The sequence below is a fragment of the Pygocentrus nattereri genome, chromosome 2 (genome assembly GCF_015220715.1).
Source record: "Pygocentrus nattereri isolate fPygNat1 chromosome 2, fPygNat1.pri, whole genome shotgun sequence".
Lineage (NCBI taxonomy): Eukaryota > Metazoa > Chordata > Actinopteri > Characiformes > Serrasalmidae > Pygocentrus > Pygocentrus nattereri.
Window position 1 is genome coordinate 51,828,479 of NC_051212.1, and position 12,842 is coordinate 51,841,320.

A 12,842-nucleotide genomic window follows, 5' to 3' on the forward strand; every position below is an offset into this window, starting at 1 on the left:
TGCGTAGCGTGGGATGCAGCTCACCATTTTCTGTGCTTCACAAGTCCAGTCAAAAACTTCTTAGCTACATGTGCTGCATTCGAATACCTGAAATCAAAATTTTTTGATTCTTTTTATATTGTAAGTTCATGTCTTTGCTCATATTAAGCACAATTAACCATCATTTAAAAAAATCTATACTTTTCCAATGTAATTTAACGGCTTTTGCAGGCTCTTAAATTCCTCTGGAGTTTTTATTAAGATGTGCTTGTGAGATTGTTAGAAGATCAAAGTTTGGTTCCAGATTTTTCCAGGATGCTTCCGACCATCACAAGGATTTGTTAAATTCCATCACCAGCACGTGTGATTTAAGTGCAATGAAGCATTGATTAGTCAAACTATTTGGTCATAACTACAAATAATACCGGGCTGCCATGAGGAGATGTTTGGAAAGGGTTAAAAACACATAGACTTGCTATTTATTACGTAAATATGAATATTACTATTTTTCTAAGTAAACAAACACTGCCCAGATAAATTACTTTTTACTTCTGATTTTCCTAAAACGTTTGGCCAGTATTGTGCAAAATGACCATTCAGTCGTGGCTAAAAAGCCATTACTGAGTGGTCGGTTTCAGGCTCATAGCTATAAGTGAACGGTCCAGTGAATACTAATCAGACTGTAATTTTGAGCCATTGTAGCAGCTCTTTTCATGTTGACATTTACGGAGATGAAGTCTGAACTCTGGGCAATTGCTGCTGTGCTGTGCGGGGTATTTGTTTCAGCCACCTGTTATTAACAGTAATCTCGAAGGCCGTCTTCACACGTGTCCTGATGTCTCCATATAAATTCCCTCAATTTCGCCCATAATTTAAATATGCAAACTGTTTTTTGCTCCCGATAGGCGAATGCTATTACAATGTTAATGAGTTATGAGTTTGAGGCATTTCCCTGATTTAGAAAGCTCTGCAGGCGGACTAAGAAGCACAAAAGAATTCATGAATAAGTGGCACGTAACTGCCCTGAGGGGTGGGGATGGTTTGCTCTGTGAATTAACACCCATTGAATGTTCTTGTGTGTTGCAGTTCAAGGTGTGCCCCAAAAGCCAGTGTGTGTCCACCCCGGGTCACCGCACCGACCTGTTCCTGCGAGACCCCAGAAGTGTGCTCATCACCGATTTCTTCGGTAGCGTCCGCAAAGTGGAGATCACCCGGGAAGCCGTCAATTTAACCTCCGCCGCAGAGCAGCCAGTGGAAGCGACGTAAGTGTAGTGGCTCTCTGAGAGCAGCAAGTACATTGAACTCTGATGATGTGGTGCTTGGCAAAGAGGCTAATTCACACAATGTTCCCTTCGCTGCACATGTGGTCAATCCACAGAGGCAAGATTGCTCCTTTAGCTTTGCAGTATAACTAATTAGTGTAGCGCAATAAAGCCTGATAGTTGTTTAGTAACCCTAAATAGACAGTCAGAGAAAAAGGTACTGTGCAGGTACGTTTTTCAGGCAGTATAGAAGTACCTTCAAAGGCACAACAATGGTTTTAAGGTCCAACTGTGTACCTTGAATACATTTCAATGATAGTATGATAAAAAGGCTGGAGACTAGATGGGATGTGTGGAATCGGTACAGCTTTACACAATATAAATTCAGTGGAATGTGGTGCAGGTATGTTCCCTAAAGGTACTAAAGACATATATTTATGTTCTCTTGATATAAAATGGGCGGTCCTAATCTTAAAAAGCTAGTATAGCCAAAAGCTAGCAAGCTAGACCACCTGTCGGTCACCTGTTCATTCCTTTGTCTGTCCAATAATGTGTATTTATAGAGAATTTTCCATGTCGGTGGCAGCTCATGATAAACAGTAGAAGGAAATATGAGTATTAACTTAAAATCATATACAAAAATGCCACAGATCAAATTAAACAAGATAAATACCAAATAGAGTTAGAATTTTAATTAAACGCTAAAGAAAGAGAGATGTTTTCAACTGTTCTTTAAAAGTGAGGTCTGAGCTTGACTGTCTAATGAAATGTGAATCGAGTTCCACAGTGTAGAAGCATAATAAGTGAAAGAGTCTCTCCACGTTTTCTGTGTTTTGGTCGGTGTCTGCAGATCTAAGATCACGTGGTGGAACATTTAATGTACATTCTGTGGTTTAAGCAGGTCATATATAGTCTTAAAAACTAGTAGCAGCACTTTCAAATCTATCCTAAGATACTGGCAACCAGTGCAATTTTTAAACAGGAGTGATCTGAGCTGTGTTGGTTTTGTTAGGATCTGTGCTGCTCCATTTTGCATGAGTTGTAGAGAATGTATTATTTTCTTAAGAAGATTAAGATTAAGAGACCCTTATTAGTCCCACAACGGGGAAATTTCACCTCCGCATTTAACCCATCTGTGAAGTGAAACACCACATACACACTAGTGAGCACACACACACACTAGGGGGCAGTGAGCACACTTGCCCAGAGCGGTGGGCAGCCCAAACCGCAGCGCCCGGGGAGCAGTTGGGGGTTAGGTGTCTTGCTCAAGGACACCTCAATCACGTGCTGTCGGCTCTGGGGATCGAACCGGCAACCTTCCGGTCACAAGGCTGGATCCCTAACCTCCAGCCCACGACTGCCCCCAAATATTTCAAGCCAGCCAGGAGTAGAAGAGTCAAGTAAGAAGCCCAGTAAGAAGACCATTACAGTAATCAAGTCTGCTTGTAACAAATGCATGAACGCAGTTTTTCTCTGAGATAGAAAGGCAGAAGATGCTGAGCAGCATTTTTAGAGTAATGCCTTTCTAAGGACATCTATAAAATGGACAAAAGTGCATTGCATTAGCTAAAGTCGGCATTTGTAGCCGTGTGAAGCCTCAATTCTGTTTCTACTGTTGTCCATTCGTTTGGATAACAGTGTGTTGTGCAGTGTCGGATACCACGTAAGCACATCTAGCCCCTAAATATGATTTTATTGAATGAGAAGACAGTCATGACTGGCAAAATCATAATGCCTCACAGATCTGTCAGGCTTTAATGTAATTACGGATGCAATTATGGATAAAATTATGCGTGACTCTTTGTTTTGTTCATTAATTACGGGTGACTCTGCTTTGTTCCGCATAATGCACTGATTGACACATTTGCTAACTTCATTTACGGAGGATGTGCACACGTGACCCTTTCCTTCTAAAAGAACTCATATAGCTGAGGCTCTGATCATCAAGCGAGCAGGTAAACATGCACCTCATATCGCAAGTCTCACGTATGCTCAGCTGGTTTGTCTAATTACACACACACACACACACACACACACACACACACACACACACCTTCTAAGCTGCTTCTCCTTCTGGGTCGCGGGGTGTGCTGGAGCCTATCCCACTGGTCATGGGGCAGAAGGCAGGATGCACCTTGGACAGGTTGCCAGTCCATCACAGGGCAGGGTCTAATTACCCTTTTTTTTTAAAAAGGCTGCTGTGGAGAAAAGACTTTGGTTCGCCTTTGCTCTGCAAGCCTGGCCGGTGATCAAATAAAAGCCTTATTTGCGATATCGGCCCCTCTAATGACCTGCTAATAACCTGCCGTGCAGCTGTTGCTATGGTCACCACAGAACAGGACAAATCGAGACACAATCCAGTTTGTCCTGCACTGAAAAGGCTCGCAGGGAGGCCACGTTCCACCCAGCCCATTTCCGCCTATTAACAGAGTCCATTACTTCATCTAAAAGCAGCGTTAGCTCCAGCTGTTCCGCCAAGCCTGGGTGTCCAGCACTGCTGCAGGAATTCTCACCCAGTACAGTCCTGGGACATAATGTGGCATGAAAGTTCTCTTTTGAGAGGATCACATTGGACTGGTGAGTGAATGAGCCCGTGCTTTTAACCTCACTATCACTACTAAGCTCCTTTTAGGTCGGACCGAGCCTTTGTTTTGGCAGGGTGAAAATTATGGACATGTCTTGGTTTGGACATTTCTTACATACCCAGAATCCCCTTTCTTATGGATCCCCAGTCTTATGGAATAGGAAAATGTTGACATTCAGCAACATTTCAAAGAAAAAAGGCAAAAAACAGATAAAATGCAGCTTAACTTCTTATCCTCCAGGGTATATTTTGGTTTTTCCATCTGAATTTACGTGACCAAATCGTAAGACAAATTATTCAGTATCTGCATGAAATAAACACAATTTTTAATTTTATTTCTTTATCTGAAAATTCCCCTCAAATTAACAGGTGTTTTATGATCTGCATATATCACTGTATGCTTACAGTTAACTGCTGAAAGCCAAAAATCTCAGACGCTCTTTGTGTTATTTTATTAAAGTGATGTTTCCAGAGCAGATCACTGAAGAGACGCCGTCTGTTTATAGTTTATAGCCCAGATTTGGGGAAAAACGGGTCGACTTTCAGTAGAAAAACAAAGTTCAGCTTCTTTTATTATAAGGGTTTAAAATGACATCACCGTCTATTAGACTGGAAAGAAGAGCTACAGCTCTCATACGACGCCCAGCTTCTGAATATAGCTTATGAAATAAAGTTATGAGGAATATGACAAAATATGTTTTGGAACCACCGGTGGTTCCAAAGAGTTTAAGAGGCTACAAATGCTAATTGAAAACTATATTAGCAGGCTGTAATTTCCTACTGACATCCTTCTAACCAACAGTCTTAGCCTGCTACACTGCTTGTGCTGAAAGGGAGCAGAAATTAATAAAGCAAGTGCTGCATATAGTTGACACTGTGTCCATGGCTCTTATAAAACAGTCCAGATTTTATGAGGCAATGCCTCAAAGAAGCTAATATTATTGATCGTTTTACTGCTGGAATTGCATCCAGGGAATTCTGGCATGGACAGTGTGGTGAGAGAATGGACAAGCAAATGAAGGACACGCAGGCAGGTACCGTCCTATCTCAGCTATGATTGTAGGGTTAGCTTTCGCTTGGTTGTTAGCTTTCACTCATTGAGTTGCTTCATACTTGAAGAGAGGGACATTGTGGGGGACAAATAGTTCTACTTAAGCTGTGTGGCTGGGATGAGCCACATCAGCCTTGTGATGGGTGAGGGTTAGTCTATTGAAATATGTCATTTATTGGGCATGTTTTGTGCATGTACATGTGCAGTTTAACCAAATTAGAGAGAGAGCACGGATTTAGGTTCCCTCAGGCTTAAAATTTCAACTTGCTGGAGGTACTGAAAACCAAGTGCAGTCCACAATATCACTGCCGTCGGAACAAAACCTTGTATCTCTATTTTTATTGTTTTTCAGTTTTTGACATAATTTGAAAATGCCTGTTGGCCTTTACATTATGTGTAAATTTCACCGTGAATGGACCAAAAAGCAATGGCTCAAAATGACTTGGGGGGGAAAGTCTGGTTCCATTGACTTACATTAAAAGTAAAGTAGGTTTTTTCCTTCTCCTGTAAAGTTACCAAGGTTTTCCTCGGACCCCAGCGATATATTATCAAACCACAGTTTTCAGTTATGTATATTATATACAAATAAAAAATACGCAATCCTAGGCCATCCTATCTAAAATCTCAATGTAATACATAGAGATGCATTAAAAATAAATAAGAACAAATTAATCTTAAACAATGAGATGGGCTTTGTCAGTTAACATATAATATGAATTTAATTTGTAATTTTTGTTAAATGTAAAAGACTAACACTGTGTAGTCTGCTGTCATACGCAGGGCTTAGAGATGTAGCCACTGCCTTGTGGTGCTTTAAGGAGGCCACCACAAGGTGGCAGTAGCACATCACCCTTTCTTTCCTCCTGTCTGTAGAGTCTAATGTTTACCATGGGCCTTTTTCCACAGTTAAGCTTCAATATAATGTCTCAGGTTAAGAGAAATCCCAACTAATCTGCGATCAAATACAATTACAATAGCCTGCTTTTGCTAATATTATAATTAGAAGTTAAGAAGGTTTTAAAACTGTTGACTCATGTGGTGTAATTGAAGCTGGCCAGTGTTACAGTATAGGGTATATAACAGCTGCATCTCAGAGTATTGGTGAGGGCACTAGCTTCCGTACTGATTCATAAAAAGCCTTTTTAAGATATATCCATAGGTGTCACATATACGATACAAAGCATGCAACAGTAACGAATATGAATTACACCAGAGGTCTTTAATTAAAATTCAGTAAGGTCCAGTTAGAGAAAATGTCCTCAAGCAAAAGTCCAGAACCTCATAATGTCTAACCTACATCGTGATTCAGTGCCATGTACTGTTTACTGAAGTAGCCTAGTAGGAATATCAACATCTTATACAGCAAACAACTGAATATGAAACCACATAAAGTTCAGTTTAGTACCATTTCAACAACGTTTACCCTCCGTTTTCTCTTTTTAGATCACATCATGTGGAATAACTTCCCTCTGACTCACTTTCTTCTCTGACTGCTGTTTCTCACCTCGTCCCTCCCTGTGTGTCCATCACTCACTCGAGTCTCAGCGCTCATCAGAATGCACAGATCTGATTGGCTGAGTAGCGTCACGTGTGATATTTACAATGCATGCAATTGGTCTGTGAGTCTCCTAGAGAAAGGCTAGAAAAGCTACCATCAAAATTAAGAAATAATTCTCCATAGTTTATCGGTTAAAGGTCCAGGTCCGCATAGGGCAGCGTCTGGGTCCGGACTCGGACCGTGGTCCGCCTATTAGTAACCTCTAAATTACGCTATCGTGGCACAAAATGATAAATCAACAAGCCTTGTTGCTTCACAGCTGTAGATCCAATTTGTAAATCAGATGAGATGTGGTTATTGGACTGCTGGCTGGCTCACGTAAATAGTGTTATGCCCTAATCGAATCGTCAAAGATGCTTTGCAGCCAATTAGCATGTTAGATGAGGAATCAGTCGTATGGTTTTAACTAATGCTTATAACTTTTTTTTTTATATAGAAAAACCAAAAAACTCCCACCCCTCCCTCTGTTCTCTGTTCCATTACTGCCCCACTGATTAGCTCCAGCGCAGCATGCTCTCTTTCGAAAGCCTCAAATTAAAACAGCCCAAATGAAGAAGCTCTTCCATTAATTGGACAAGCTGTCACCATGAGGTGGTCGGTAATGGAGATGGCTGTTAGCATGTTTCCTGCACTGATCTTCGCTTTTCCTCAGATGTCAAGAGGGATTGGTGTGACATGAATGTTGTGTATGCCTGATCAGCAGTGTGAGGGGTTCAGAGTGAATCGTCACTGCGGTCATTACCTTTATTTGGGTGACTGAAAATTTTTTGTTTTGACAGCGACAACATGCAGTAAAGATAAAGCTGTTTATTTCCAGTATCCCATTTCCAGTACTTAATACTTCAGCACATTTTAGATATTTGTTATTAGTTACTTTGGTACTTTCCTCATAAGGTTATGTTCCACAACGCCTTTTGTTGGAACAAAAAAAAGCCTTTTTGGACCCCATACCGTCTAAAAAACAACCCCCACAGATTTATTTAATGAGTGCCGTCCAGCTGACACAAATATGTGTCGTCATCTTCTCCTGTGGCTTTTACAAACTGCAGATCTACTAAATGAGGCGGCCTGTTCACCCTCTGAGGTTTTGGCCAGACTCGTATTTTGTGCCGTCTAATGATGACATTCCTCATTGTCGTATTTGAGAAATTCCTTTGGTTTGCTGACATAATTGGGATGCTTTGTAACCAGTCGCTGTCGCAATTTGGCTGGCTTTATGGCCCCGTTTGCCAGCACAGCGAGGCAGATGACACATTTTGGTCTACTATTATTCTTCCTAAAACCAAGTCATAATACATTGTACTTCCAAAATTGAGTTTATTAGGCTTGTTCGTCCTACACAGAAAATAAAGTGGTCTCAGACTTTTGTCTGTGCATTTTTATTACTTCGCATTCATATATCAACAGGTGATGGTGATGCTGTGGTATATAGATGAGATGTGCACAGAGGAAGAACGTTGATTTCATTTCAGTAAGTTTCCTGAGTGCCTCATGGTATCAGGAAGGGTCTCTGATCTTGCTGAACGTTCTATGCTGATGATAATTGGAGGTGGTGGGAGGCAGAGATCTGTCACTAGAACCTTGAACAAACATTGCGTTGAGTCAGGCTTTGGTTTGTTTTCTGATGAGTAATTGAATATGGGCACATAAGCTTTGCATATTTTTCACATTTTGTTTTATTAAGTTAAGTGATACTTTTTTGATCCCACAACCGGGGAAATTCCACCTCCGCATTTAACCCGTCCGTGAAGTGGAACACCACATACACACTAGTGAATACACACACACTAGGGGGGCAGTGAGCACACTTGCCCGGAGCAGTGGGCAGCTCTATCCACGGCGCCCAGGGAGCAGTTGGGGGATAGGTGTCTCAAGGACACCTCAGTCATGGACTGTCGGCCCTGGGGATCGAACCGGCAACCTTCCGGTCACAGGGCCAGCTCCCTAACCTCCAGCCCACGACTGCCCCTATGATGCCCCTTATGATGTGTTAGGAGTCTTGCCCAAGGACTCTTATTGGTATTCAATTGAAAAAGTCTCCGATTTTTAATGTGTTCCCAGGCTTTTAGAGGCCACTACTGCCCATAGCTCAAGTACATGGACAGTGGCAGCAAAAAGTTTGGGCATAACTGACTGAATGCATTTTAATATTACCGTATGTATCGTTATACGCCTGTTATGAAATATCATTATTAGGCTAAAATACAGAATATAGTAAAAATAAAGAAGAGACTTTTAGAGTATGGTTTGTTTTCAGTGTTACTGTTGAATGATGTCAAAATACCTGCAAATGCCTGTTAGCGTAAAGCAGCTAAGTGCTAATGCTTTGGCTGTAGCTTTAGCTTTAACACTCAGCCTCATGTTCATCGAGGGGTCTTCCTCGGTATGAAGAGCATTATTTCTCTAAATAATGGTGTCAGTGATTCTTTTCCAGACTGTTGTTAAAACCTGAGCTTTCATCTTTTTACTTTCGTCATTTGCTCCTTCAGTCCTTTCTGTTCATTATTTGAAACTGTAGCAAAGCGAAGTAGAAAATGCTGTGATATTAAAGATGTTTTGAAAAACGACGCGTCCTCCGGCTTTGGAGCGATGCTGTATGTCTTTTTCCGATGTTATGGAAGCTGCTCAGTCATTCAGGTGGAAGGTCCAGTCCCGGTCCAGCAGGGCCCAGCACTAATGAGCAGAGATGGTTTGGCACAGCTGTACCTCAGGAGAGGAGGAGGAGAGGAGGAGAGGAGGAGAGGTCGCTCTATCTCTCACTCGCATACAGCTGTCACGCTTGGCTGGACTTGCCTCCTCTCCCTCTCTCCCTCTCTCCCTCTCTCTCTACTTCTCTCTCGCTATACCCCCTCCCTCTCTCCCTCTCTCTCTCTCTCTCTCTCTACTTCTCTCTCGCTACACCCCCCCCATCCCTCTCCCTCCCTCTCTCCCTCCCTCTCTCTACTTTCCTCCCTCTCTCTCTCTCTCTCTCTCTCTCTCTCTCTCTCTCTCTCTCTCTCTCTTTCTCTCTTTCTCTCTCTCTCTCTCTTTCTCTCTCTCTCTCTCTTTCTCTCTCTCTCTCTTTCTCTTTCTCTCTTTCTCTCTTTCTCTCTCTCTCTCTCTTTCTCCTTCTCTCCCTCTCTTGTGCACACTTTCTTGTCTTTCTCATTCCTTCTCTCTCTCACTCCTCTCTCTGCTTTTCCTTCTCTCTGTTTATCTCCTTCTCTCTCTTTCTTATCTCTCTCCCCTACACTCTCTCTCTCTCTCTCTCTCTCTTTCTCTCTCTCTCTCTCCCTCTCTTGTGCACACTTTCTTGTCTTTCTCATTCCTTCTCTCTCTCACTCCTCTCTCTGCTTTTCCTTCTCTCTGTTTATCTCCTTCTCTCCCTCTCTCTTTCTTATCTCTCTCCCCTACACACTCTCTCTCTCTCTCTCTCTCTCTCTCTCTCTCTCTCTCTCTCTCTCTCTCAGCTAAGTGCAGAACTCTGCTGTTGCCTGTTGCTGAGACTGCAGGTAAACGGTCACCTTGTACCCCGCCTGGACCCGTAATAGTACCAGCTATTTCTGTCACATCTGGAGCAGAGAGGGTCTGCGTGACCCTGTGTTCTGTCCCACATAGTAGAACTTCCAGGACCCCTGGAAGTATTGAATCCAGTGAATTATTCAGATGCAGTATAAATATAGTCCTGTTATAGTCCTCCAGCCTTTCAGGCTTACTGTAACCTGCAGGCTTTGAGTTTACATGCTTTTAGCAAACGTCAGCTTTGGCTCCCAACTGAGTTTCATTGAAATGCTGCTTTTATTTCTCCAGCACACAGAGCCAAGAGCCAGAAACCATCAGTGTCATTCAGAAAGGTGGCTGGAACTATTGTTATAGCTATACGACATACAGTACTGTGCAGAATCAGAGACCGCCCTTCATTTATTTTTTAAGCTTTTAGCGTTTTTATGTGAAGCCCTTTATTTATTGATTTATTTCAAAACATGAAATCAATCAAGCAGTTTGCTGATTTTTATATTGGCAGATCTTTGTTGAATTTCTGGGGGTAAACATGATTGGCACTTTATGAAAGCTGCTGTTGCATAATTAGACGTGACTCATTGTGCTGAATAGTCACGTCTTCCTTTCTGTATAGTGTTTTTTTTTTATTCTTGCTGATTGAAACATTTTGAATTTGAAAAAAGTAAAATGCACAGTTTGGCTCATTTAAGGGAAATTGTTGGAGTCAGCCAAATCATGATGGGTGACCTAGTTGTAGCTCTGGAAGGTAGCACGATAATGGCACCACTGTTAGCAATGGGCTGTAGCCTGATGTCAAGAAAATGAGTGCATTTACATGCATCTAATAATCTGACAACTGCAGAAAATCAGATTTTGTCAGTAATCCGATCAACATGTTTACATGCGCTTGAGTAATCAGATAATGGGGAAACTCCGGGTCTGCACGAGTCAGGCAGTAATCAGATTTCTGCTCTACAGCCAGCCAGTAAACTCACAACAAGACATGAGGCAATGTCCACATACTTTTGGTCATGCAGAGCTGTTCTGCTGCCAGAGCTGTGGTCATCACTAAGCCTTATTAGTGTTCTTTTTAGATTAGCCTTTGATAGATTTCTAAAATAGTTGTTGGTCCAATAATTAGGCCTATATAGTCTTTTTATTCGGAATTCATATATCTAACGTTGGTGTTATCGTATTGTATCGCCACCTAGTGGACTGAAGTAGCAGTTGTTCAGAGTTCACGCCTGCAAATAATAAACTGAGGAACGATACAGTTTATCAAAAATGCCTCAAATGCGGAATTGATTATAATGTTCAATTTTTAATTGACTAATCATTTAATTAACTAATTATTGATATCAGTGTGATAACTAAGAGTCTCTCTCTCTCTCTCTCTCTCTCTCTCTCTCTCGCTCTCTCGCTCGCTCGCTCTCTCTCTCTCTGCGGCGAGGATTTAGAGTGTTCGGCTCCTCCCCATCAAAAACGTTTCTCTTCCTTGCCGTCTCCACCACACGGCCTCTTCATGTGCGCTGTATCCAAGCCCTCTCCATTAAGAAAATTACGCTCTGCGCAGAGAGGTGCTTTAATAGACTCCCCCGTCCTCTTTATGATGTGGGCCCACTCTTTTATGAGATTGTATTGTAATTCAGCTCGGCCCGGGGGTGACGGCGTCGACTGCGGCGTGCCGGCCTCAAGCCTCCGAGTAATTAAATGTCAGGTGATGTTACCAAATGAAAAATAAATCAGGAGAAGTAATAAGAAAATGAGAGCACACCATCATTACATGGGGGGGGCTCTTGGGGGCTCCTGGCCAAAATAAATTTTGAAGACCTGTTGGTTGAAAGTTCACAGAGCAGCATAATTGCAAAAACTTCCAAGGATGTTATTGAATTCTTCAGATACAGTGCACCTGAGATACAGTGTCTTAATTTGATGGTTATATGGACTTACTGCTAAAATGATTTATGTGTGACTGATCAATGCAGACAGTATGTATGAAATTAACTCTACTCACTGTTTTATCTTTTCGTTTGTTAGTGTTGTCAGCGCACAGGCTGTCCACTGAAGTCTCTCTGGAAAAACTGTAGCTCCATGCTTTCCACTCACTGACTACTTTATTAGAAACACCTATCTTGTAGTACCACTTGTTGCCCACTATATCGGAAACACCCGCCTTGTACTTCCACTCACTGGCCACTTTATTAGAAACACCTACCTTGTACTTCCATTAACAGGTCAGTTTATTAGAAACACCCGCATAGTACTTCCACTCACTGGCCACTTTATTAGAAACACCCACCTTGTACTTCCGTTAACAGGTCAGTTTATTAGAAACACCCGCATAGTACTTCCACTCACTGGCCACTTTATTAGAAACACCTACCTTGTATGTTCGCTTATTGGCCACTTTATTAGAAACACCTGCCTTGTACTTCCGGTCACTGGCCACTTTATTAGAAACACTAACCTTGTACATCCACCTACTTGGCCACCTTATTAGAAACACCTACCTTGTATTTCCACCTACTGGTCACTTTATTATACACCAACCCGGCTGGAGGACAGCTATGACCATCTACTTAAACATATGATCCACACCAGCAAGGTGGAGCTCTAAGAGAGGGGTTTCTGATAAAATGGCCAGTGAGTATGTAGGCAGCCAGAGAGCCAGCTCTGTCCATTAACACAAAGTGGCCTTATCCTCAGTGGGTCATGATTTTGAAATTGAAATACCCCCCCCAGCCCCCCCAAGGCTTTCCATCCAGCCCAGTGACGAGAAGCTATTGCTCCAGAACGCTGTATTTCTCCTCATACCTTCTTCCCCATTCTTCATGGAAATGGGTTTACATCTGTTGCTGTTTGTTCAGCTCACACGGCAAAGACGCCTCTGAAATTACCTGTCACTCACCTCCCACACAACGGCAACCA

General features: G+C 42.2%; 1 protein-coding gene across 1 annotated transcript in view; it reads left to right on the forward strand.

Moving 5' to 3' along the window:
• Window positions 1–12,842, forward strand: part of pigk (phosphatidylinositol glycan anchor biosynthesis, class K) — a 55,711-nt gene that overhangs the window by 24,113 nt on the left and 18,756 nt on the right. Inside the window, exon 9 of the mRNA XM_017683594.2 lies at window positions 1,066–1,241. Within this exon, the coding sequence (XP_017539083.1) occupies window positions 1,066–1,241 (176 nt within the window). The remainder of the gene's footprint in view (window positions 1–1,065; window positions 1,242–12,842) is intronic.